This window comes from Mycotypha africana (assembly GCF_025528875.1).
Source record: "Mycotypha africana strain NRRL 2978 chromosome Unknown BDF20scaffold_5, whole genome shotgun sequence".
Taxonomy (NCBI): Eukaryota; Fungi; Mucoromycota; class Mucoromycetes; order Mucorales; family Mycotyphaceae; genus Mycotypha; species Mycotypha africana.
This window is the reverse complement of record NW_026515729.1, coordinates 1431058-1457096: the sequence shown is the minus strand read 5'-3', so window position 1 is coordinate 1457096 and position 26039 is coordinate 1431058. Positions and strand designations below refer to the sequence as shown.

The 26039-nt window shown below is 37.8% G+C and overlaps 10 protein-coding genes across 10 annotated transcripts; 5 read left to right on the top strand and 5 right to left on the bottom strand.

Moving 5' to 3' along the window:
- Positions 1–640: 640 nt before the first annotated feature.
- Positions 641–2714, bottom strand: BDF20DRAFT_870309 (uncharacterized protein). The gene is made up of 6 exons (XM_053081045.1): positions 2580–2714; positions 2235–2454; positions 1732–2091; positions 1476–1617; positions 1022–1393; positions 641–888 (listed from the first exon to the last, which is right to left on the bottom strand). The coding sequence occupies exons 1-6, from the start codon at positions 2657–2659 to the stop codon at positions 701–703; spliced, it is 1362 nt and encodes a 453-aa protein (XP_052936506.1). The 5' UTR covers positions 2660–2714; the 3' UTR covers positions 641–700.
- A 543-nt stretch (positions 2715–3257) lies between these two features.
- On the bottom strand, positions 3258–4059 carry BDF20DRAFT_870306 (dUTPase-like protein). The gene is made up of 4 exons (XM_053081044.1): positions 3892–4059; positions 3581–3792; positions 3434–3504; positions 3258–3370 (listed from the first exon to the last, which is right to left on the bottom strand). Exons 1-4 carry the CDS (start codon positions 3999–4001, stop codon positions 3314–3316), a joined length of 450 nt encoding a protein of 149 aa, XP_052936505.1. The 5' UTR covers positions 4002–4059; the 3' UTR covers positions 3258–3313.
- Positions 4060–4216: 157 nt separating this feature from the next.
- On the bottom strand, positions 4217–6372 carry BDF20DRAFT_870305 (uncharacterized protein). The gene is made up of 7 exons (XM_053081043.1): positions 5958–6372; positions 5675–5846; positions 5572–5586; positions 5418–5507; positions 5103–5340; positions 4637–5034; positions 4217–4526 (listed from the first exon to the last, which is right to left on the bottom strand). Exons 1-7 carry the CDS (start codon positions 6349–6351, stop codon positions 4334–4336), a joined length of 1500 nt encoding a protein of 499 aa, XP_052936504.1. The 5' UTR covers positions 6352–6372; the 3' UTR covers positions 4217–4333.
- A 165-nt stretch (positions 6373–6537) lies between these two features.
- Positions 6538–7565, top strand: BDF20DRAFT_835563 (uncharacterized protein; the record flags this gene model as incomplete). The annotated part of the gene is made up of 3 exons (XM_053078850.1): positions 6538–6750; positions 6793–6968; positions 7352–7565. The coding sequence occupies 3 exons, from the start codon at positions 6538–6540 to the stop codon at positions 7563–7565; spliced, it is 603 nt and encodes a 200-aa protein (XP_052936503.1).
- Positions 7566–8786: 1221 nt separating this feature from the next.
- On the top strand, positions 8787–11758 carry BDF20DRAFT_870301 (uncharacterized protein). The gene is made up of 6 exons (XM_053081042.1): positions 8787–9094; positions 9175–9279; positions 9381–9609; positions 9681–10680; positions 10758–10993; positions 11077–11758. Exons 1-6 carry the CDS (start codon positions 9071–9073, stop codon positions 11499–11501), a joined length of 2019 nt encoding a protein of 672 aa, XP_052936502.1. The 5' UTR covers positions 8787–9070; the 3' UTR covers positions 11502–11758.
- Positions 11759–14006: 2248 nt separating this feature from the next.
- On the top strand, positions 14007–15976 carry BDF20DRAFT_819558 (Endonuclease/exonuclease/phosphatase; the record flags this gene model as incomplete). Its single annotated transcript, XM_053077469.1, has 4 exons — positions 14007–14673; positions 14771–14848; positions 14915–15233; positions 15319–15976. 4 exons carry the CDS (start codon positions 14007–14009, stop codon positions 15974–15976), a joined length of 1722 nt encoding a protein of 573 aa, XP_052936501.1.
- Positions 15977–16208: 232 nt separating this feature from the next.
- BDF20DRAFT_516564 (DNA/pantothenate metabolism flavoprotein) lies at positions 16209–17623 on the bottom strand. Its single transcript, XM_053075644.1, has 3 exons — positions 17404–17623; positions 17092–17317; positions 16209–17024 (listed from the first exon to the last, which is right to left on the bottom strand). Exons 1-3 carry the CDS (start codon positions 17593–17595, stop codon positions 16441–16443), a joined length of 1002 nt encoding a protein of 333 aa, XP_052936500.1. The 5' UTR covers positions 17596–17623; the 3' UTR covers positions 16209–16440.
- Positions 17624–17955: 332 nt separating this feature from the next.
- On the top strand, positions 17956–19145 carry BDF20DRAFT_516416 (mitochondrial carrier domain-containing protein). Its single transcript, XM_053075643.1, has 5 exons — positions 17956–18032; positions 18095–18202; positions 18298–18496; positions 18565–18929; positions 18992–19145. The coding sequence occupies exons 2-5, from the start codon at positions 18179–18181 to the stop codon at positions 19079–19081; spliced, it is 678 nt and encodes a 225-aa protein (XP_052936499.1). The 5' UTR covers positions 17956–18032; positions 18095–18178; the 3' UTR covers positions 19082–19145.
- Positions 19146–19157: 12 nt separating this feature from the next.
- BDF20DRAFT_516389 (uncharacterized protein) lies at positions 19158–21358 on the bottom strand. The gene is made up of 2 exons (XM_053075642.1): positions 21227–21358; positions 19158–21157 (listed from the first exon to the last, which is right to left on the bottom strand). The coding sequence occupies exons 1-2, from the start codon at positions 21274–21276 to the stop codon at positions 19210–19212; spliced, it is 1998 nt and encodes a 665-aa protein (XP_052936498.1). The 5' UTR covers positions 21277–21358; the 3' UTR covers positions 19158–19209.
- A 1377-nt stretch (positions 21359–22735) lies between these two features.
- Positions 22736–25930, top strand: BDF20DRAFT_913113 (uncharacterized protein; the record flags this gene model as incomplete). Its single annotated transcript, XM_053084030.1, has 1 exon — positions 22736–25930. One exon carries the CDS (start codon positions 22736–22738, stop codon positions 25928–25930), a length of 3195 nt encoding a protein of 1064 aa, XP_052936497.1.
- Positions 25931–26039: the final 109 nt, after the last annotated feature.

Sequence of the window (26039 nt, the reverse complement as noted above, 5' to 3'; positions counted from 1 at the left end):
CCCCGCGTTTCCTTTGCATTTGGTAAAGGCGGCATAAAACCATTCTGATGTTGGCCGATTATATTTATATACCATAACTGGGTTAAGATGGGATCTCATTTTTTAGAAAATTCTGTATAAAAAATGACTCAAACGGTTAAATGGACTTGCAACCCGGATAATTGTCTGTCCTCTTCCTCTGACCCTCCCTTTCTGACTGTGTCCCCTTACGCTGCCGTGGCTTTTAATTGTGTGGATGACCATCATGCAAAAGATTTTCATATGCAGGCTAAGGGCTCTCTGTTTGATTGTCAGATTGTCGTAGTGGTCTTAGAGTTTTACTCCAGTGATTTTGTGCTAGTGAAGAAATGTGTTAGCGTAATAATAAGGCTTGTTGGCGCCAAACGGTGGATGAAAAGGAATAAGAAAAGGTCGATAATAGTAGTGAGCGTTTGCTTATTTATGCTATGTCTCTACTATCCTTATGAGTATGTCTTTAAAGACTTTAATCAGAAATGCAATGGTATAGCTAATGTAAGCTTTGGTTTAATTCTTTAAAAATACACAGGCAAAATTGCATATTTACAAGTCAACCTTTGCAACTTCATACAAGTAAGCACCTAATAATTGAGTACCCTTGATATAGTTTGATCTGTCCAACTTTTCATTAATGGAGTGAGCACCCTATCAAATAAGAAAAAGTATGAGTCTAGAATCCCTTTTACTCATCGCTATGCGAGGAAAAAACAAGAGCTGTGCAACTTACATCATCACCACGGCCCATAGGTAACAAAAGAACATTCTTGTTGAGAGCATCTTGGAAGGAAAGGGTGACGGGAATGGAACCACCTTCACGGGTTAAGTCAGGCTTGACCTTGTAAACAGTTTCAACAGCCTTTGCAGCAGCAACTATTTTTTCAATGACGAACAATTATACACGTAAGTATACTTTCCTTGCTTTTATTAAACTGGCAGCATCACCATCTCTTCAGCTCTAAGCTTCCTCTTCCCTCATCTCTGTGTTCAAAATGGCTAAACTTACCATAATTGGGATGTTCAGGGCTAGAAAGCCAGTAGTTTCCGTCATGAGTGCAGTAAACGTCAATTTCATTCTTGGATCCCAACTTAGCAAATTCATCCTTACAGTATTTAACAACTAATTCGGAGATCTTCTTGGGTTCCATATCAGGGACAGTACGGATAGAGAATTTACCAGTAACACATGCAGGAATGACAGTCTTGTCACCGGGATTGTAGAAAGCACCTTCAATACCGTGCAAAGAAAGAGAAGGATTTCTCCAACGGCACTGAAGAGTCTTACGAACGGAGTCGTGAATGTTGGTCTTGTTACCAATGGCATCATGAAGTTCTTCAATCTTAAAGTCCAAATTATCATATGTCTTTTCCTCCTCGGCTAAAATTTTGTAAACGCTTCGGCATCAATATCACAAATATTTTCAGACCACATAAATAAACCTTCTACTAAATCTACTTACGAGAAACTTCACGAACTTCGTCATAAATACCAGGAACAAGGATTTTACCATTAGGGTCTACAAGCTTGCTCATAACACTGATAAGATCTGTCATAGGTTCGTGAACAGTGCCACCGAAGACACCAGAGTGAAGGTCAGCACGCTATTACATATCGCCGATTGATAGAAAGATAAGAGTATTAGATTGACATGATAACCTTAATGGCATTTATATCCATATCCTAACTTTTTTTCTTTTTGTTATACGACTACTTACAGGACCCTTGATCTTCATGTGGTAATAAGAGACACCACGAAGACCATATGTCAAGCAAGGTTTGGTGGTACCAAGCCAGTAGTTATCGGAGATACAAACAGCATCAACATCCTTGAAGTACTTGGAAGCTTCATCATAAATAAGAGCATCCAAACCTTCTGAACCAGATTCTTCCATACCTTCGAGACAGAATTTGAGATTTACGGGCAACTCAAGACCAAGAGACTTGTGGGCTTCGACAACATTAATCCAACCGAGAACAGGACCCTTATCATCAGACGAACCACGACCAACCAAACGGTCTTGATCATCCTCTACTAATTCAAAAGGACTAGTGTTCCAACCATCTTCAATAAGGGCCTAGTTTATGTATAAATTTAATAATGTTAAGACCTTGCTTACTCATTTTAACGGCTTTTTTCTATTCTATCGTCCTCATTATCCCTTTCTCTGTTCCTTTCATATATATCCATATCCGTTCTAATTCATTCTAAAACACTTACAGGTTGAACGTCATAATGACCGTAAACGAGGATAGTCTTCTTTGAGGGGTCATTGCCGACAGTAGCTAAAACAATAGGAGGCAAATCCAATTCTTGGCCGTGCCAGTTTTGCTTACCAAGGTCACGAGTTTCGACAGAAGCACCAAGGGCTTTGAGCTCAGCAACGAGGAATTCTGACATACGGAAAACTTCAGGACGATAAGCAGGGTCGCCACTCACGCTAATGATATAGTATGTATTGAAAACATTGTTAATGATAATGCTTTCTGACTAATGACAACTGCTTGTGAAGCACAAACGTTTTTGGCTTTATGTCAAATGTACTTTTCTTCCTTTTATATTTACCTAGGAATAGCAACGGCTTTACGAAGTCTTTCAATAAAGTCTCGTTCATGCTTTTCAACGTATTCTAAGAATTGCTCCATTTTTCAAATTCAAGAAGGATTCAAATAAAGAACAAAAAAAACAAAAGAAAAAAAAAAAAAAAGAAAGCCTGATACTACGTTTTCTGAGTATTTAGTGCTGTGTGACAGGTCCACAGACAATGGAGTTTTAATCCAACGACAACAGCAGCGAATTTCTCGCAATTTCACGCATTTGCTGTGCAAGCGTGCGAAAAAAAAAAGTCAGGCCAAGGTGATAGTCACACGGTAAAAGGCGCTCAATGGCAGCTCTTCTATGTTAATTTGGTTATCATGGAATGATCACAAGCGTATAGTTTGTGGTAGGCAAAACCGATCATTTGCCGGAACCTCAATAGTGATCTATTAAGTGATGATTATCTCATACGTAATACAATTCTACAATCTTTATCCTTGCTGGGTTTATTTCTACATTCTATAACCTCGGATTGTCTTCTCGGAGCACTCCGATGTAAAGATTTATCCGTTAGGATAGAAGGCACCGATTTGTTAGATCACTAATTTTCGTTTGCAAAAGGGCATGATGAGCCATTTATTGTGTATAATAAAATCTGTGTCTGTTCATGCGTTGTGCATATATATATATATATATTATTATTATTGTATATAATGAATAAAAAGAATTTGTTGATTTAATAAGAGAAATCGTTGGTCCCTTTACTGGTATCCTGTGCTGCCAAAGCCGCCATGGCCACGTTCTGATTCTTCCAAGGACTATAAATGAACAGCCAAATATTAAATACTCGTTCCTATTATAGGCAGAATTGTTTGTCTTACCTCTACTTCAACAACTTCGGGCGTGGATATCTTTTCTATGATCAACTGAGCAATTCTATCACCACGTTTCACTGGATTCGAGAGAAATAAACCAGTGAGATCAAAAGTTTGAAAATTCTCTTTCCTGCATTTAACCTACTGTCTTACCTTGATAATCGATATCGCTGAAGTTGAATAACAACACGCCAAGCGGTCCACGATAATCAGCATCAATAACACCGGCGCCAGTATCCAAATGATGTTTGGAGGCTAAGCCGGAACGGGGAGCAACGCGACCATAATGTCCCATAGGAATGGCAAGAGATATGTCTGTAGCTACTATAGTTTTACCTTTAGCAGGTATGGTAATGTCATGTGCACTATAGGTTTTTATTCATGATTATCTGTCAGTAAAATAACGAAATAACTTTTGCTTGTCAAACAAGATCAGTTTACACATCGTAATGACGAGATCTTACCAATAGAGATCGTAACCAGCAGCAGCAGCAGAGCCTCTTGTAGGAAGTTTAGCATGCTCTGATAGGCGTTTGATTAATAATTGACAAGGTGCGTTAGCAGTAGCAGCCATGTTTATATCGCAATGATGAATTAGCAGGTAGAAAGAAGCTATATCAAGAAAAAGAAACGGGTTTCCAGAAATGACTGATCCGAAATACGAAACGCATTCCGTGACTTAGTTGAATTTGATTTTTTCGCGTTGCTCTTTTCCCCCCCCCCAGAAGTAGGCTATCATAGCTGGCCTTTGGCATGAAGAACAGTACAGTGCCATTTTTAAAATATGGATTAAAGACAAGAAATTGAAGTTTTCGTAAGTATTTTATTTAATATATATTAAAAGATGTTTGCTTGACAATAAAATAGAGCTTCAGTTTTGCTGCAGTGCCGTTATGGATGTTCCCCTCAGGTACGGTCTTGATGCTTATACTTCGTCTTAAGGTTAGCAACTTCCCTATCCAGGACTCGCTTCTGAGCTTGTGCCCTTCTAGCAATTTCTTCAACACGTATCAAATTATTTTCAGTAAGTTGAGACTTGGGAATTTCGTCACTAATTTCATTGATTAAACCCAAGATGGTGCCGAGTTGGTTAGGCAACCTGTTACGTAATAGAAATGAAATGAATCAAAAAATTTAGCGTATTGCGAAGGGTAAAATACAGAATAAAAACTTGAAACTGTTGGCGAAATAGATGTTTTGATAACGTACCAGGTAACAATAGGAGAGCCTCCAGTAGCAACTGGATGAGTCGTATGCTTGATAATGTACTCCTTCGTAAAATTCCAGTGTCTATTACGGAAGGCGCGGTTTTGGTCGACAATGGACAAGTAAATAGCAGCAGAATTAGGATCCTGAAGGGCGAAATGCTTAACACCAATTTTTCTGGCTTTGGCTTGAACATATTCCAAGAATTCACGGTGATTAGGAGGTCGATAAGATCTGAAATCACGTAATACTTCAGTCAAAGGATTTTCAGGCATAATCTCAGTGATTTGCAACAAATTGTCAACCAAAGGGATCATTGAATCATTAGCGCCTGATTCACCACGGTGAACAACCGGTTCATCGCTAACGCCTTCATAAATAACACCATCAGGGAACATAGGCTATACAATGATAAAAAAAATGATTGGTATATGGTAATTACCACACGGAATGTCATGAATCATATTACCTGATTCTTTGTACCCATAATGAAGGTTCTGAATTTGAGATAGTCTTCAGGCATGCTGCGTGACCACATCATCTCCATCTCCCGGTTAATACATTCATAAGTTTCATTCAAGCCTAACATTTGAGTGTCAAATTTGGTACGATCACCTGCTTCAACGGCTTCCAAAATGCCTCTAGTGAACTGGACGAGCTTGGGAGAATAAGAGACCATAGTAACATGGTTCAAGACGAAGCCTTTCCTATTTTTGGACAATAACAAGAAATCGTTAACAGCGTTAATAACGCTACATTACAAGAGGAAGAATGGCGCACTTACTCAGATTCACTACCAGCAAAAGCACGGATGAGAGCCAGATTATCGTAAGTAAGTCCCCCAGCGGGTTGCAACTTCTTGTAATTATACAACCTATTCAAGATAATGCAACATATTAGTGACAAATATAGGAAAGGGTATTTTTATTCGAACTTACGCGTAACTCAATGCACTATAGACAAAAACAGTTGGAAAAAAAAGAGAAAGGTCAGATTTCTATAAATACTGCAATATTGTGTTAAAAGCTAACAAGCACTCACTATTCCATGAAAGGCTTGCTTTGAATTTTCTCTGCCACCTTATGCAAGGGAACAGCAATATTCTTTGGCAACACTTTTCTTCCATGGCCATAATCTTTCGCAGCACGGTAAAGTATGTCGCAAGGTTCGAGCAAATAAGCAGAAGCAGCAAAAGTGTAATCGCGAAACAAGGCTGTTAAAACGAGAACAGAGATTTATTCACAAAAATGAATGTATATCTTAGTAACCAGATCTCTGAAAGAAAATGATAATGTAAAGTCAATAATCACATATTCTTCTTCACCTGACAATAAACGTTGATCAGTAATTGAATCGACATCATAAAGAGGAAGCTCGTCACGAACAGCATCACCAAACTGGCCACTGGCCAGTAAGCCAGGAGTACCATCCGCACGTCGTAAAGGCATACGTTGCAACAAAGATTCCAAATGCTTGAAGCAGTCAGGCAACTGGGATAAAGGGTCTACGCGGGGAAGAAAACCATTTTCAGTGCCCACCGTAAACATTGGTTGATTAGCTTGTTCATTAAGAGGATTGTCATTAAGTAAAGCAAAAGTTCTTTTAAATTGAAGTACAGGAGGGGTATATTGTTTTCTTATCAAAAGAGAACTTGAAGTAGTAATGTTAAGTTGTGCAGCAGCAGTTGATAGGCGTCCAGATCTCCGCAGTGTAATCATTTTACTAAGTTAGAATGTTTTAGAAAAAACAACAAGTATGAGGAGGAAAGAAATATTCAGACTTTTATAGCTTTATTCATCCTGTCTCGCTGTTGATGAATGGATGATGTATTTACGCGCTTGATCTGAGTCGTCCCCCAGGCCCCGAGATTTTCGTATGAACAAGTTTTTCTCACGAACAGCATTATGCCATACATATCGTTTACTGAATCAGAATCAACTACTAGGGTTTATTGGTTATACGAAGGAGCAATTCGGAGGAGATGCCTACAGCTAAAGATGATTAAACACAGTCAAGCAGTTGTGTTTTCCGGTCCCTATCTCGAAAAATTTCTGTGTATTGTACACAAAAGCGTTCAAAAATTTTTGTATATTGAACTCAAAATAGCATCTATGAAGGTATAATTTTTACCACGCTTTCTTATGCAGCAATGAACCTAGAAATCGAGTCTCCTGCTTTTGTATAAGAATCAAAAGAAGCATAAATGCTGTGGGAATCGGGCAGCCAATCATATTCATTACCTTGGTTATCCCTGGATTGTGAAACCTGACTTTCCATGCAAAGAGTGTTTTGCGTTTTTTCGTAAAAGAAACTGGATAGAAACGTCTACGCTTGAGTAAGTAATAGCGCCTACAAGGTTTTCTTCGATTCTTAAAACGTTACAACTATAGCGAGACTGTACTTGGTCACCTAAAGTAAATCCAAACTCTCCCTGCAGACATCAACTCCAAACTTTTGGAGCGTTCAGCACACCATGGCAGTCATCTGATGCGGCCTTTTGACTGTTTCGCTGATATGGGAAGAGTTTATCTTTTTCTTTCCTTTTTTGAGGTGATTCTTCCCATACATGATCTCGACGTTTGTCTAACAGTTTCAATAAGTTTAACTGGTGCGTAAGCCGCACATTTAGTTCAGTAGCTGTTCTATGCTACGATCACAGGGCTTTTGTTCAATTGAGTACCAAATCAGCTTCATCCACAAAAAAAAAACTTCTTTAAGAATCGCTATGTGCCTCTTAAACATGCTCGCAATGCAGCTCAATTGTTCAAAGAGCACATCTCATGTTGAAAGGCCTTTCAAAAATAAAAAAGACCACGTTGCAGTAATGTGCTTCGTAAACTATTGTAAGATTGGTCATGGTTTAACCTTAAGACAAGGAGCAGAACCCTCCCCGTACCGCATTTATGTTCACATTACAGAAGTGCGAATATGAATGTTACATGTTTGTAAAGGTGCTTCTTCGGCGTTACACCTTTTCTCGGTGTGAATTAGAAAGAACTGTTATTATACTGTTATACTTATGTTTTAGGGATAAATTCACTGTCTATTGGAAATGCCACACTCATTTAAGGCCTAAGCACAGTAAATTCTTCAGGATGTAATCTATGATGAACATATAATTTTGTGCTCGTCATATAGCTTTGTATTGGGTATCTCTTTTATCTTCATTAATGCTCATAGTGATGTTAGTTCGATAACACTCTCATTCATCAATATATCTTCCCCAGACTGCTGAACCTATCGTATTAGCAAAAAGTGTAAGCAAATATTATCAAGTTTCATCTTAAAGCTGTTATCAATTGGTATAGATCATATAGAGTCCTAAATTACATAATCCGTTCTTTAAAATATAGATGATACAACTTTTGGGCAAAGAAAAGTTTCTCTATCTTGTATTAAGCGTAAAGTCGTACACACTTCAACCATATTATGTACCAAACAAACAAAAATAATTCGAATTCGAGAAGATTTTAATCAGTATACTCAAACACGAAACACGCTACACGGTCAAGCGTCTTGATATCTTTAGCTAGTTATATTCGCGTCCTCAAAATCAGATCCATAGCACGATATTCTATTCATAATGTAGGGATTTTGTTTGTAGCAGAAATATAAAACTTGAAGAAATCTGGAGGAGAACGTTTAATGAAATTGTTAGCTTTTAACATAATATAAGTAAAAGGGATTGATTGATTTGAGTTTGGTGGACCGAAATAAGTATTTTAGGAACTGGAGTGATTACGCTTTATGAACACGTATCAAATAGAGAAAGGAAGTACCTGCTGTGTAAGTGCACCCTTACGCGATCTCCATTCGCATTTTACCAATTTAAAACAAGCCAGTAATATCTCAAACCCAGAGATTCATCTGATACGCAATTGGCATTTTTCCAAAAAAAACTTCATCAGTCACTATCCAAATTTTAGTATTCTCGAATGCTACTGTAGTAGTTACCCAATAATCGTCGTAAAACCTTGAGACACGTGTAGAAATGCCAGAGTTTGCGACATTATACCAGAGTACAGAATAATATGGCTCCTACCCTTCCGATTCCTATTGACCGACTCGCTCAAATCCAAAATATACGCACTCCGTTTGCCTGACGGTTTGAAATTCCGCAGATTTTTTTTTGATTTTCTAAACCTTTCTCATTGTTTGCTTTCCTTTTGTATGATTGCTTTGAGACGCGCTTCTTCTCTTCCTGAATCCTCACTTAATGACATCAATAGAAAAAACACCTGAGTACGAAAAGTTTATTGCTGACTTGAAAGCTTTTCATGACAGAAAGGGGTACTGCCTTATACGGTTCTCATATATTAGATCTACATTGAAACTCATCTATTCTTTAATGCAATCTATTCAAACAGTACAACTTTACAGGTCGAACCCGTATTAGGTGGCAAAAAGTTAGACCTGTTACGAATTTATAAAACAGTAATGGCAGCAGGCGGTTATGAACAGGTAAATAGAGCATCCAGATCAGCAACACATTTTCTACCTTAAATTCTTGAGCTGATCAGTTTTAACTCTAACCTGTATAGGTTACGCTGAATCGTGGATGGAAACAAGTTGGTGATCCTTTTAACTTTCCAGCAACTTGTACAAATAGTGCTTATATTTTGAAAGCTGTATACACAAAATATTTGGTAAGGAGCTTTAGATACTCTTATTAACTCGAGTTATGGTTTTTGATACTTACTGCAATTCGACGCAATCACCACTTTTGTTTAATAATTGTATAATTTAGTTGGGTTGGGAAGAAGAGATGCACTGGAAACGACCATGGAATCCGCCTGCGGATCTATTAGCGAATCAGCCAAAAACTGCATCCCCAAAAACGATACAGCCACATCGAGACATACCTAGCCGACATACAGGCACAGCATTCATTCAACCCATCAGTAGACCACCACAAAACTTTCCACCTTTGCCACAACATTTACAACATCAGCAACAACAACCATTTTTAACACAAGGTAGCTGGGTACAGAAACATTCACTATTTCAAAGGAAGCTTGCGTTTACTAATATTAGCGGTTACTTGTAGTGCCAGTTTTTAGGGATCAAGAATTCAAAACACGTATATTATTATCGCTTCAATCAAGCTTACCAAACGAAATTGATTGGTCATTCAACACTTTAATTAAATTCTCATATGCAGCCGAATACTTTAGCTTAGACTTTATACCAATGCTGATTGATCTTCTATTGGATTTTACAGTGGAATTCTTTCAACGCGATGTTGAAAGTATGAATAATAGCAGTAGTACTACCACCAACAGTAACGATGACGACCGTATCAGCAATAATGACAATAGAGATGGCAGCATGACAGACGTATTCTGCAGTAAAGCTCAACAAGAAACTTATGAAAGAGTATTGCAAGTATTCCACATCCTACGAAACTTCAGTTTTGTGGAAATGAATATTCGCCGCTTAGCAATGCACGAGCGACTTGTCTCGTTCTTAATGAAAGGCGTCAATTTACCACCAGACTCACAGTATGGCGAGTTAAGCCGGCATTGTTTGGACATATTAGAGAATATTGCACCACAAGTAATATTATCAGGCCGCAACGACCCCTATTTAAAGACGATGTTCCGTTTATTGTTCAGTAATGATCGTGCGTTTATTTTGGGTGCCATTCGCGCCTTAACAAGAGTAGCCGTCACGGAAACAAATGAGCGTGTTTTGAGTTTTGCAGATGCGGATGTGATAGGGCGTATGTCCCAATTCTTAATGATTGACGACGAAGAGTTAGAAGCAGCAACTTTGGAATATTTATATCAGTATTCCAGCTTGAGGGGCAATTTTTCAACACAGCTATTAAAGTGTTATCCGGGAAATTTGATTGGATTATTGACAGGTTTTCTATCATACAAGTCATCATTGGCACCAGCCGCTCCAACGCCCAACGGTACTATACATGGTATACCCGCTGCACAAAATATCAAACATTTAGTGCCTACAGAATTACAGCAGCCTCCTAGTATTCCTGATTTGACCAATTACGCTAACCTTGACGAGCCTTATAGATGTTTAGGATGGTAAAATATGCAATAGTCATTGGATTGGTTCTATCTTATAAACTATTTACCTAATTCTTTTACTTTCAATCCATCAGGTTAAAAAATCAGTTATTGAATGGCACAGATCAAGATACTATTGTATTCAAAGAGCTATTCCAAGGATATCAAAGGCTGTTTGGTGCAGAAAAACCGTTAGGATTAAAAGAATTCTATACAGTACTGAAGATTGCGTTCCCTCAACCTCCTCATGTCGAACAGATCTTCAATGGCCCACAGCCATTAGACACAGTACTTCATAATGTGAAATACTCCCCCACTAGGAGAAGAGAGGGTAAGATATACCATAAGGACAATGGCAAAAGTTATATTGTGACAAGACACTTACAGCTCCTTTTTATTTGTTTGACGGCTCAGGCCCAGAGTGTCATTGGAACGGTTGCACTGCCAGTTTTGAAACTCCTGTAGAACTACATAAGCATATTCTCGAACATATCAAAGACAAAGATCGTTGTCAATGGATGAATTGTTCTAAGCGTTTTACGGAGCACTCAAAATCACAAGTCATTCAACATCTTCGAACTCATTTTGCAGGCAAAATTAAGAAACAAACATCAATGAAGAGAAAGTTCCTTGTGCCCAAAACGCCCGTTGATGATTCAGAAGTGTCTGGTATTCCCTTAACATCCGCTTTATTGTTAAGGAATTTGGCAAGATATAAGCAACATCACATACACTATTTACCTTACGAAAGTGAATTAATATTATTAGCAATGCAAAGACCCAAAATATCGAAATATGTCCTTACCGTGTTGGGAGAATTGCAAGCCCATACCAACTAGTCTCGTAACGATAAAACACTTTGTCGCTCTTCACAATAAAATATAATATCATTCTTTAAGAGTAATATCTCGAGCTATTTAATTAAGTTTTTATGTCGTATAATAGTATAGAATGTTTTGTACAGCTATTGCACAAGCGCCACTGTGGCTCTTTGATCATAATAGCGCTATTCTTATTAATCTGGTAAGATGTATTGAAACGCCACAGAATTTAATGTTCATCATTACAGCTTATTTGTGATAGAATAAGGAATATGAGAATTTTTTTTTACAATAAAATAACGTGTTTGTAGTAGATATACAATACTAAGCAGGTTTAAGAGCCCCAGTTCTTTGTATGCAATTTCAAAATGAAAGTTTCCAGTGCAGAGTTGTACGCGCCCTTTACAGCACCAGCAATCTGATCGTAAGCATTGGACAGTAGTTACGCCTATTACCAGAAGAGTTTTGTGTACGTAAGCGAGGAACTATTTAAATGATATGTCACTTCTTTTATCTCAAAAGGTCTATTATTCATGTAAAACCGTCATATAAGCAAAGCCGCGTTTTCATGTGTAGAGTGTTCATTTTTTTAAGGAGAAGGATGGAAAAAATGTTCATTGAATTAGTTATTACTATGATTTTCTTTCTTTGAAAGAACCAATCAATACGGTATTAATCTGGATTGCATTCAACTGCAGAAATAAAAAGGAAGGGGCTTCTTGAAATCTGCAGAACTGAAGAAGAAGGAACAAGCCATTACTGATATTGCTGTATAAGTAGGCATAAAGGAACTGTGCATGCACCAGAATAGCAACAGATTGGTGAAGCGGGTGTTGAAAGAGCACAAATGAAATTTATGCAAGTTGTAGAAACACAGCAGAAATCCGTGTTGTCTGTTACTCTTCCACAAGAGACTACTTTCTCCTATTCTGAAAGCTTGCATGAAGCAGTTCTTGAACAGTATGATTGTATTAAACTGGATCTTGCAGCATTTTTGACAAAGCTTTGAAAATTATTTGGTATGAAATGAAACTGAGTTTGGCAAATTTTTGAAAAGTGTAAGTGGCAGCTTCTTGTCAAGATATTAGTCTATGAGTAAGCATCTCAAGAAAAAGCTCACAGCTCCGGCCTTTCCAGGCATGTGAAGGATCTTGGGTGCCGCCTCCATACTACTTGCATCTATATATATGAAAATTACAAGCTAAGCATACGTTGTGTCTTTATACTAGTGTTAAAATACATAGCTAAAGTGAACAATTAGATTTATGACCTTTGGTTGGCTTAAACCTAGCTTACTCAGTAAGAGTTTCACCTACTTCCATTCCAAAGGAAGAATGAGCTCGTCACCTTTGACTGACACTAAACGCAATCAAGCAGCTTGAATGTTTGGCTGCTCTGGAAATCAATTCACTTACAGTTCTTACGAAAAAGAAACTGACAAAAGAGAATTATGAACAGTTCCGTCACGTCACCTTCATTGATGATTCCCATTAGACTTTGAGAACCGTCCTCACTATCAGAAATACGCTGTCATCGTTCAATGCGCTAAGAACAAAAAATCGTTCTCTTTAGAAAAAAATAAAAAATAAAGGCTTACGTAACCGATGATTGTTTATATAAAGAAATAGACTCATATTATAATACTAATGTCTTTTTCTATTGATGAAAGACTGTCTAAAAGAAACTGAGTAGAGTAACTAGTTGATTCGTACTATTCAAAGAAGAGCTTCGATAACTACCAAACTTGTGTTATAAAGCGAAATTATGCGGCCAGCATCACCTGCATTCTTAGACCTTGCTCATACTGCACTCTTTCTGTCAGATCCATATGAATGAGAGCTGCACTCAAAATAGATCAAGTCACGAAAATTTTCAGTTTTGTATTGTGGAAAACCTGATTTGTCTAAATATTTCCTGTAAATCTGAGTGGTTTCTCTTTCAGTGTATAACGTATTTGAAAGACCAACTTTAAAGCAATATAGAAAAGCGATAAAGCAACGAGCTCTGATAACAGATTTCCTTAAAGAACTTGTATCTACTGCATATCTAAATTCAAAGAATAACAATCAATTTTACCCCTTATTCTTTTAAAAAAAGAGAGAAAGGAAAAATAACAGCTTTTTCTCCCAAATATCTTATGCCTGAAATTTTTAATATTAAACAAGACGATATTAAAAAAAGAAAAGCTGAAGTATGTCTTTTGACAAAGAAAGAGAATCAGCTATAAACAATACTGGCTATTCAACATTACAAACTCACTTACAACAACAGTTTTTTAACGCTAATAATCCATCGCAAAATAACTCCAGCGGCTCGTCTCCATCTTTCAATCAACAATTCCATACGATGCCTCTTTATTCTAACGTGAATGGTTACAATCGGTATACGCAACAACAGCAACAACAGCAAGCTCAACAGTCACAACAAGGCCAAGCTCAACAGTCGCAGCAACACTCTCAGCAAAAGAACAACACTAGTAACACTACAACTACTGCAGCAGCTACAGCAGGCAACGGTCTAACCATGTTAGTCGATGCCAATGCTACCAGTGCAGCAGCTACCAATTCAATTCACGCTTCTCGACAGCTTACGTATGCCCAGAATTCACGCCAGTCGTCTTCCCCTCATCATCACGCACGTACGGCTGCTGCTATGGCTCGTTCAGCCCCCATTTCTTCAGCTGTCACCATCAGTGATCCGAATAATCCAAACAAAGTCTTTCATAGGATGGGAAACAGCAACAATGCTAATAATAACGGCAGCAATACGACTACTAATAATGATTCTGGAAAGCAGCAACTTACGTGGACCACATTAGATATCGGTGGTATGGGGTTAAAGCAAGTGTCTTCTGCGCTTTTTTCTTACACTTTCTTGACTGTTCTTTATCTGAACCACAACAATCTGACATACTTGACGCGAGATATTGCAAAACTGAGCAACCTCAAGATTTTAGATTGTTCAGGCAACAGGTTAACAACTTTACCACCAGAATTAGGAATGTTGATCAATTTGAGAGATCTTTTACTATTTGATAATAATATCACAACGCTACCACCCGAAATGGGTACGCTTTTTCAACTGGAGATGTTAGGATTAGAAGGAAATCCTATTTTACCAGATATTAAGAATATTTTAATGAAAGAAGGAACACATGCCTTGATCATGTCTTTACGAGAAAACGCACCAGGTATTGTTTTTTTTTTGTTTGTTTTTTCAATGAAAAAGACTTTATTCCGCGATGAACGAAATTTAACTGAACGGTTAACTTGGTAATACAATTTTAGTGGGTATGCCGCCACCTCAACGAGAATGGATCACAATTGAAGCTGACACAAGCGAAGACGATAATGGTAAGGCTTTTTGTTAGACGTATATTCATCGCATTTTTGTGATTTTACTCAATATGCTCTTGAATGTCGAAATCATAGATAAATTTACAGTTTTATGTTATAACATCCTATGCCAGAAATACGCGACAGTACAGGCCTATGGTTATACGCCTTCTTGGGCTTTAAATTGGGATTACCGTAAAGAATTGATTGTCTCAGAAGTACTTGGTTACGATGCAGATATAGTATGTCTTCAGGAAGTAGCAGTGAAGCATTACGACGGCGAAATAGGAGATATTTTCAAGGAACGCGGGGATTATGATGGCGTATTCTTCCCTAAATCCCGTATAAAGTTTGCTACTGCAGAAGAAGAAAAGCGCGAAGTAGATGGCTGCGCCGTCTTTTACAAAGCTTCAAAGTAAGTCGTGAACAGCTAAAGATTGTCAATTAAATTCTGTTTTTCCTAACAAATTATCCTTCCCATGTAACCCACCCATCTATAGGTATAATCTCATCGAACATCACTTACTGGAATACAGTCAAAAAGCGCTTCAACGAAATGATTTTAAACATAGTGAAGCTATTTACAACCGTGTAATGACAAGAGATAATATTGCTGTCATGGTCGTACTGGAAAATAAGGTGACATTGAACCGAGTGCTGGTGGTCAATTCGCATATCTTTTGGGATCCTGCTTATGCTGATGTTAAACTGGTACAAGTGGGTATGATGATGGAAGGTATCGAGGCCTTTGCTTCCAAGCACTTATCTCCTCCAGCTTCCTCACCAAACGGTTTAAAGTATTCCTCTCCTGCTGCTTTACCGACAGTGATTTGTGGTGATTTTAACTCTGTACCTCAGTCTGGTGTATACGAATTTCTCTCCAGGAGCTCTCTTCCACCGAACCATCGCGAATTTGGGCAGCATGCTTATGGTGCTTATACTTCAGAGGGTATGACTCATAACATGTCGCTGAAGAGTTGTTATAGCCATATTGGTGAGTTGGATATAACAAATTATACACCCGGTTACAAAGGCACTTTGGACTATATTTGGTATACCAGTAATACATTAGACGTTATTTCTTTGTTGGGCGGAATCAGTCAAGATTATCTTGATAAAGTAGTTGGATTTCCAAATGCACATTTCCCTTCTGAGTAAGTGAAACTGGATTTCTTTTGAACGGAATAGAAAAGTCTCATTAACGCGTTCTTGGCTTCTTCTTGTAGTCATATTCCTTTGATGGCTGAAATAAAAATCAAACCCCCACGCCGAGAAAAGACAGAAGAACCCAATTTTGGCTTCACTACTTCTAAAAGGTAGATTGCAAATCCACAGCAACTTTGAAATGAAATTAAATATAACCCGAATATCCCTCGCCCTTCCCACCTCTTATCTCGTTTTTTGGATCATGATTTTTCCTTTCTAATTTTAACCGTTTAAAATATTCGAATGTACATTTCTCCATTACACTTTCTGTGCCTCTTCACTTTTTATCATTTGCCCGTTCTTTTGTTCGCATTGAAGACCCTTCCTTCCTTTGAATCCAAGTAAAGTAAAGTGAACTTACACACAATACACACTGCACAATACACATTAGTACAACACATATTTGGTTGCCTTTTTTATTCTGTACTTCCTGATTTGATCCAGTTTTGATGGATTCGAGCAAGCTCAGGTATAATTTTACTTTCAATTTCTACATCCGTGTCCAATTCTTCCTTTGTTAGTGTTATCACCTTTTCTGTATGTTGTGTAATGAATGTTACCGTTTGTCTACGTGTTTTTAGCATGTTACCAATCACTACCTGGTGCCCGTAACGTTCAAGAGCTGCACGTGCTTTGGGTACCAAGAGATTGGTGTCTGTCTCCAATTTGAAGGACACGATCAATCCTTTCGCTGCCCAATTACTAACAAGCGGTTTTAAGAATTTGGGGACTTGATCCAAGGTCAACGTAAGCCCTCCATCGCGCGATTGGATTTTGTGTTCAACCATCTTTGAAGAAGGAATAAAAAAATCACTGACAGCAGCAGCTAGGTAATACATGGCCTTTTCTTGTAAGCGTGCAAGAATCTTTGCTCCCGATTGTAATTTAAACAAATACTGAGGTAAAGTAACAAATTCTAATAGTAACAGACGATTCTCTTGTTTCGCTTTTTCATATCGTAAGAGTACTTGGTGCATTTTTTCAACGTATTCTGGTCGGACTACGTGACGCAAATGTTCAGCTTTAGCTTCGATCTATTTTTGGGTCGTTGAATGACAATAATATACCTTCAACTGAGCCTTCCTCTGTAGGTCTCATGTAATCCAAAAACCCGCGTTGAGAAGGAATGAAGTGTCGATGATAGGGCTGAATGCTGTTTGTTCTGTGCATGAAGACAACTGCATAACCAGCTTCTAGAAAATATTCAGCAGAAGTTGCGCCTCTGTTACCGTTACTAAAGTTATCAATAAATCGAACTGTTTGATTTTCCAGAGGAACGGTAGTTCCACCACTCTATTATATGACGGAGTAACGGCATGTTCACTTTTAGTTGAATAAAACTTTAGTATTGCTCATGAGAAAAATGCGATCAACTCTACAGTAATGAGCACAACATTGTTATTCTTTGCTTTATGATAATCCACAAACGCGTTTAACTTTTCTTCAAACTCTGGTAAATCCGCAGGCGCTTTATTGACTTCAAAGTAGACATCAGGATCTATAACGCCCTGACCATTATCAAGAATAGGTGTTTCGCCTTTAGTTGAAATGGCTGCATTCATGGTTGTCATTACTTTGGAAGCTATTGTAACAACGAAGCTTGACGTTTAGCAAATCTTTGCTTCATATACATTTTCGCCACTCTTGCTGAGTTTTGTTACAGAGCCCTTCGCGAGCGATCAGCGTTCCTATTGGTTGAAGACAGAAGCTCAGGGTCGAGTCAACAAACATTTCTGTTTGAAATTCAGAGATGACAAATAAGATCATCATTTTATTTTTAAGACTTTTTCGTTTCGCTTCTATCACAACTTGGGGTGAACCACACTATACTTCATGAGCGATTCGATAGCAACGACGGAAACTTCATTTGAAACTGTGGCTCAAGAAAAGCTACAGCAGCATCAACAACACATTATTGTGAAGACAGGCTTACAAAAACAGCATACTTCCTCCTCGTTCGAAAAAATCATTTCTGCTTGTACAGGAGCCGTTATCACCATGTCATTCAGTAAAGATCGGTCCACATCATAACTCACACTGAGTGTCAGAAATTTACTGATAAGCAATTGGAAATTTATTATTTCTTTTGGACCAATAGTGAATCCTTTGGACATTGTGAAGACTCGCTTACAAGAAGCAACCAAAAAAAATAGTATGAATGAATATAAAGGAACCATTGTAAAGCAAATTTGCGTCATAGCATCAAAGAAAGCATACATGTGCGGCTGAATCATTGATAAATAGAATGCCTGCCTTTTTTTAATTCCTTCTAGGACGCCTTGGGCAAAATTTTCAGAAATGAAGGCATATTTGCATTATGGAGAGGATTAGTACCTGGATTAATTATGGCATTACCATCAACTGCCATTTATTTTGTTGGATATGATTATATTAAAGATCATACAAGAGACCGCTTTACAAACACAGTATTTGATACTTATTCACCTTTGTGGGCCGGCGGATTAGCGCGGAGTAAGAGAGAATGATACAGATAGCAATTATGTCATAGACTCGTTAATGTCCGCTTTTCCTTGAAATAGCTATGGCAGCTTTGGTCGTGTCTCCTCTAGAATTATTTAGAACCAGGATGCAATCAGTGGATGGAATCAATGGGTTTTCAAGTGTTTGGAATGGAGTGCAGAAAATGGTGCAAACAGAAGGACCTCAAGCCTTATGGCGAGGTCTACTACCAACGATGCTGCGTGATGTGCCATTCTCAGCCGTTTATTGGATGGGCTACGAAGATATTAAACAAAGGCTCGAAAAGCACAGTGAACATAATGATATGTCACGGTTTCAAACATCGTTTATTGCTGGAGCATCTTCTGGCATGTTTGCTGCTGTGGTAACAACACCATTTGACGTGGTGAAGACACAACGTCAAGTGAGTTCTGATGCAAAAGAGGCAAGGCTAAATTACATCTTGAAGAATATCTGGCAAAAGGATGGGTTTAACGGATATTTCAGAGGCGTAGTGCCGAGAGTTGCAAAAGTGGCACCAGCATGTGCTATTATGATTTCCAGTTACGAAATGGGAAAGCAATTTTTCGCCACTAGGCGTGTCAACAATAGTCAAGCATAATTTTATGTTTTTTGTCGCATACCCTTTATGATAGAATTAATATTGTAAATAATTAGGCTAATAATAGAATATGTAATATATATTATGTACAAAATGTAAATTATTATGGAAGAAAGAAAAAATTTGTGGTATCATAAGTCGAAAAAGGTTCATTCTCATCCAGCATGCTCCAATTCTGATCTAGAGAATTTACATTAAAATCTTCCCATATGTGTAATTGAGAGGAAGCAGTATTTAGATTTTCAGAAGGAATAGTGTTAAGTGTACTATCATTTGTTTCATTTAAAAAGAGATGTGGTGATGCTTCTGAATGCTGTGAATAATTATAACTACGTAGACTGAATAGCTCTTCATCTTCGTTGTTATTCATACTATTATCATTCATAGAAGTAGAAGTTGCTAATGGCGGTTTTGCTGACGTATTATTATCGTCTCTTAATGGTGTTGTAAATAGTAGATCTTGCAAATGGTTGAATGGATCAGTATCCGTTTGAGGCGTACTAGCTATAGCCGTCAAAAAGGAATCGTTATTATGGCTCAAAGTACTACTGAGTATTTGACTGTTGGGGCTTTGCTGACTATTCTCATCCGTTTGTTGTAATAAACAATGTAATAAGTTTTTTTCTACACTACTATCATCCTCATGTTCGGTTGGCACATTTTGTAGTTCGATGAATTCAGAGTTCCCCCAATTTTGACATTTATCCCATTGTATCAAATTCATATTCTCATCAATTTCTTCGTTAATGTTAGGGGTAGTGATTGATGTTCCTGAAGTAACTGTATAACTGGGACCCTCTTCTTCTGAATTCACGCTGAACGTTGCTGCTTCTGCTACTAAATCCCCTGGTGTTGTTGGTGAAATGGCTGATTGTTCAACAATTCCAGGAGGAGGTTCGTCGTCCTTTGTCATACTTTTGTCAGTGGCAGCACCGACAGTATTATCTGCATTGTTATGGGTATTAATGGCATTTGTTGAGGTGGCGATAGGGTGCTTCGAGTATTTACATCTTTCCAAGTGATAGGCTAATCCGTTTCGATTTTTATATTTCTTATGACAGGGTTCGCAAATAAATACCATCGAACCATCAGGTTGTTTCACAGGCAGAATGTCTGCGGCCGCTGATCTTTTCTTTGGTGTCGTCACCTTCTTGCTGCTGCCAGCTTTAGCAGTAGGTGGATAATTATGGCAAGCCGTTGTTATCTTTTTGTTGGTATTGTTACCTTGAGGTGTTTTTTGTAGAAGTCCTAGCGTTGAAATTGTGTCACTGTAAGGACTTGTTAAAACTTCTAGTAAAGCATTTGATGTGATTGTTTCCGTATTATCAATTGAATGCCGTTTTTGTTGCTGCTGTTGCTGTTTGTTTGCGTAATAGCGATGAAATAGATTATTGCCATTACCGATCCTAACTGCTGTTGATGATTCATTCTGTTTTCCAAAGAGTCTATGTGGAAAAAACCTTTGCTCTTTCAAGGGCAAGATAGGTTTGTCTTCTTCTGGTAATTCTAATTGCTGATTGAGCATCAACTTATATTTGGCATGACTTAAACGAACTTTCAATATTTGACTCAGTAATTTGATATTGTCGTAACTAAGATCATTCGATGAACCATCTTGTTCTTGTTGCTTGGGCCATAAATGTGTGCAGGTTTGGTATAAGGTGGGCGATACATGCTGCTGTCGAGGTTTTTTATGACGTCGATTGGTTAATTTATCTAAATTTATTTGTTGTTGTTGTTGTTGCTGTGCAGAATCAGGAGTAAGTATTCTTTTTCTACCACGGTTGCTCTTCTTCGCAGCAAGGATATTCTCCTGTGGTTTATCCAAATGATGAATAGCATAGAATTTGTCTTTAATATCTTGAGGAATGAAAAATCGTTTAGTTGTCTGACCATTCATGTCAGCCTTAGTAACATTCGTTTGGATAGTTTGAAATATATCTTGCTGTTCTTGATTCATAGTAGACTTATTAGCATTGGTTATTTGTTGTTGAGGTCGGAATGAATCGATTTTATTCTCGATGGAGGACAGGGCTGTAATAAGTTTCCTACTTTGACCAAAATAGGACAAGATTAGTGAAATGTGCAAGATGAAAGGAAAAGGTTAGATGTTCATTTACGTAGTTGAAGGCGATGACTGTTGCTGGTTCATTCCAAGCCGTGAACCCATTTACAATAAGAGATTAAGGAATGGTATATGAGAGAACAAATAAAAGAGATAAAAGAACAAAAGAAAATTAGTCAATTTAGGATGAAAAAAGATGAGCACAAGAATTTCGTCAGAAAGCAGCAAATAGAAAAATTTGATGGTGTTGGCATTGACGGGTATGAACAACTTAAAAGAAAAAAAAAAAAAAAAAAGGGCCCAAAAAAAGACATACTCAACTTTTGTAGCAATTGGTTATTTTTGAAGACATTTTTATAGTTGCAACTATCACATACTTTTCAACCATTCTTTATCGTTAATCTGTCAAAGAATATACTGCATTTTCAACGTCCATTCTTTGACACGAAATATCACGTTCTCGGAACGCGTATAATAACTCGACCCTTTCATGCATTTCATTTGGTTTGCCTCAAAAAGCAAACGCCGCTGCTTCCCCTTTTTACACTCAGTTGACTACAGCAATTTAGCGTTTGGATTTAAACAAAGCTGCCATATGAATGGACAGTACAAACCAGATTTTTGAGACGTCTGAATTGGCATTTGAAGACTGAACTACACTAAAATGGAGACGTTAGCTGTAAAAATCGAGCCAGTTTCGTTTTAGCAATAACAGGAAAAGGACAAAGATGTTGTATTTCCAAATCGAAGCGCTTTTTTGCTGCATTGCCATCGCGGTTCCATTGTATCTTACAAGTTTTGCAAACAAGAATACTGCAGCCACAGTCGGTGTCAAATGCTTCTAATGTGTCTGAGCGATCAAATAGATTCTTTTTAACCTGATTTTTATGCTTTTTTTAACAAATCTATTTTACCGTTTTTTGTATATGGAAAGGGCTAAAAGTTACAAAAAATACAAAATACGTAAAGGAAGAGAGCTTTTACCCGCTTAAAGGAACTCTTCATTATAAAATATTTTGTCAATAAAAACGCAAGAAAAGTGTTGCTGAAAGCACGTTCTAAGCATTGTAAATCACCTTTTTGATTATCTATTTTGTATAGGAAAGAAATGTGAGTAAACTGAAAAATTAAAATTTTCTCTGCCTAAAAAAAATTAGAAGTTTGTCTAAATCTTTAAACCAAGAACCTGAATTTTATTTAATTTGAGCTCCTTAAATTCTTTGTTGATAATTCACTGTAGTAAGTCCTCCAATCACGAAACTGTTGATGCATTCAAACGATGAAAAGAAATGGGAATTTAATGTTCCAAAATTTTACGACTTTCTCAATTCTTCCTCACAGAAGAAGTCGTTGGAGAGCTGGTTCTGTAAGTTTCGTGAACAAAAGTTGTGCAATCGTGCTTCTTGCTTAGTCTGTAAATTCTGATTCATTGATCGTTCGACTTGAAGGTGAACAGAATATATCAGGACCATCTTATCCTGGAACAAGTGATAACCAAAAAAAGAAAAAGAAGAGACCTCTGAGGAAGAACAAGTTTTTTGCTACGTCGATTGAACAAACTACGATGCCTAGGCATCAACAACAGCAGTCACCCTCTCCAAGAACAGCCATTCAGCAACGATCAACGAATGTATTTGATCGATTATCAAGAACGAGTACGATATCTTCTTCTCATAAAAGGTCTATTGCACGACCACAATTGCAATCTCCTAGAAGCACAACCTCAAACACTTTTTATAAACGTGTTCAAGAGCCGACACCACTGGACAAGAAAAGGATAAATACAACATTACAACTTAACCTCGAGGGAATGGATGAGGCAGAGAGCGTAGAGGAACGAATTGCACGATTAAAAAATTCTATTTCAAGTGCGACTGCTAGTACTACTACAATATCTGCAGGTGCCACATTTAATGGTAATAGTAAGTCAACAGCTCTAGTTCCCAAAAGCCGCTTTTATAAGTTTTCTGCAGGTGACGAGACTGAGAAGACAAGCATTAAGCATACGCCAAGCAGGGCAACTCAACCTGTTGAGCTACTGTCACCACCATCACAAGCACCACGAGTAGAAAATCGAACTTCCTCAATATCTAACCTAGTGAAATCACCATCAATACTATCTGCACAAAACAAAACCGTAGCAATAGATGCGGTTCCAGAAACAATTCGCTCATCTACGCTATCAACATCAACACAAAGGCCATTAATCGGAAGAGAACAAAAAACCGATTTGCAACGACCAAACAAATCGAATCAATTACTCCATCAAGCTCATAGCCCTATGAACTATAAAGACAGATCAATAGTATCCGAAGGGGAAGAGGAAGAAGAGACGACCATACAGCTACAGCAAAGATGGTTCAAGAATCAACAATTATTATTGGAAAAGAAAAATAAAGAGAATGAAAAGCAAACGTCTCATGAAGGACAAATTGAAGCTGATGAAGAAATGATGGGAAGAAGAATCTCTTTACATTATCGACCGGCAGAAGAACGAAAAAGAAAAGAACCTTATGGAGATAATAGCACTAATGAAATGGTGATTAGTAGTAAAGACAGTAATCATGGTTCGCTTTCAGGGGCAGCCAACAAGAGACAACGAAGGTTGTCATTAACACAACAATTGGCGGATTTAAGGGAACCATTCATGAATACAAGCACAACATCAAAAGAAGAAGCAACGAGTAAGAAAATTACAGCAGATGAGAGTAGACAAATGCCCGATTTGAACAGCTATGCAGAGGATTCAGATCATCAACAACAGTCATTGCCTGTTACTTCGGAAGGCATAGAAGAAAGATTCGGATCTACAGCAACAACAGAATTCTCTTCGCACTTTCCATCGAACCATAATTTGTTTCAGCTTGATAATCGTGAAGAGCAAGAGACGGATGACATAAGGGAAATTACAGAGTCACTGAAGCAGCTAGAAGAACAGAAAAAGCGCTTATTTAAACAATTAGAAGAAAAGAGATTATCCAAGAAACTGAACGAATGTAGTAGAGATTTAACAGTTTACAAGCAGTCTGAAAGCCTTAGAAGGCCATCTACAGCTTCGTCAGTAAACGAGATCAGACGTTTTGAACAATTTGATACAGAGATTGAAGACGACAAAAAGGATAAGCCAGAAGAAATATTGCGACCACTAGAAATTCAAAACAGAAAGCATGCAATTAGACAACCTGAAAGGAACAAATACACGCTCAACTATCCAAAACAAAAACCGATATTAACGACATTCGAATCACCAGATACAATAAAAAACATTGCAGAGCATTCTCAAGTGGTTAGAAGAGCTTCCCAAAGGATGTCGATTGAGAACAAAATAGATGAATCATGGCATAAGCAGTCAGATGACTATAGGCTACTCTCACGAATCAATGCACAGCCACTGAATAGTTCAGAAAAGCCAGAAACACAAATAAGGAACACCAAAAAAATTCAACCGTCTGAACATCTGAAAGCATGGAGACAGTCATTGCTATTCGATAACCATAATGTATCTCACAATGTACGTACATTGCCTGTAAAATCTATCCAAGACAAATCAAAGAAGTCATTAGCTCCCTCATCATATCGAATATTAGAAAAGTACCAGCGGCCACGTCTGTATCCTTTACAGCTAGAGCCACCGCCAACATCACCTTCTCGATCACAATCAAATGTGGCATTAAGACAAGCACAGATTAATACAAGACAGCCATTCAGACAAAAAGCCCGTGAAGATGCAATGGAAAGGTTAGAAAATTACTATCATGACGTTTACGAGGCTGAATTACAAAAGATTCAAGAGGGATTCGATGAAGCCGACAAGATACACTCTTCATTCGAAGAGAAGTTGAGAAAGATCAAGGATAGTCTGAGGCACTCTGATGCATTTGAAGATGAATATGAAGCGAAACATTTGAAAAAGGACGAACGGTCGCGGAATCAACAAGCTATTGTGATGCTCAACTCACCATCATTCAATCATTCTGAAAAAGAAAAGATGCCAGTATACGAACGACAACCCTCATATATTGAAGACAACCAGCACGAGAATGAAGAGTATACACAGGTAGAAGACAAGAAGAAAGATAAACAGAAAGAAGACACAGAAGCAATTAGAGTGATTGACAATTCAAATTTCTTAAAAACTTCCGAATCTACCGTCTTATCACTACAGTCCTCTTATCATACAGCCATGACAGAGTTGGAAGAGACATTGAAGCATCAAGAAGAGATTAGAAAAACAAAAGAAGAGGAAAAGCTACGACAGCAACAGCAAAATTTGACCACAAACAAAGAAAACAGCAGCAAAGGCGTAACTGCCGTAGCATCTAAAGCGTTTAATATTATCACTAACTTTCCTACAAATGAGACCACTGCTTCAGCTTTTGAAAAGCGGAGGCTTCAGGAACAGGATGTATCAATAAAACCTGTGATAGATGAGCATATCATGAAAGCACGTAAAGTACTTGAAGAGTTACAAATCAAGAAAGAACAATGGAAAAGAAGAGAATCTATCAAACTATTAAGCTACGAAGAATGGCAACAGCAGCAACAGGAAAATGAAGCAAATGCAGATAGCTTTCATAAAAATGTCATTGGCTCCAATGCCCTGTCGAACTCGAACAGTTCAATTTTCAGTAATGTCAGTAATGAAAAATGGAAGATATCAAAAGCGGCATTATCACGAAATTCTAATGGCATACCCGCAACTGTTTCATACTTACCGTTTACACCAACTATACCCAAAAGTCCTAGTTTTCGGAAATAAATTTTAAGATCCTTTTATGACCTTAGTGAGACCTAAATTTGAGGCGGTGAAGTATAATTGTGGTATAGGCGAGGCACATAAGCAGAAGCAGAAGAGTCCGAGTAAACAA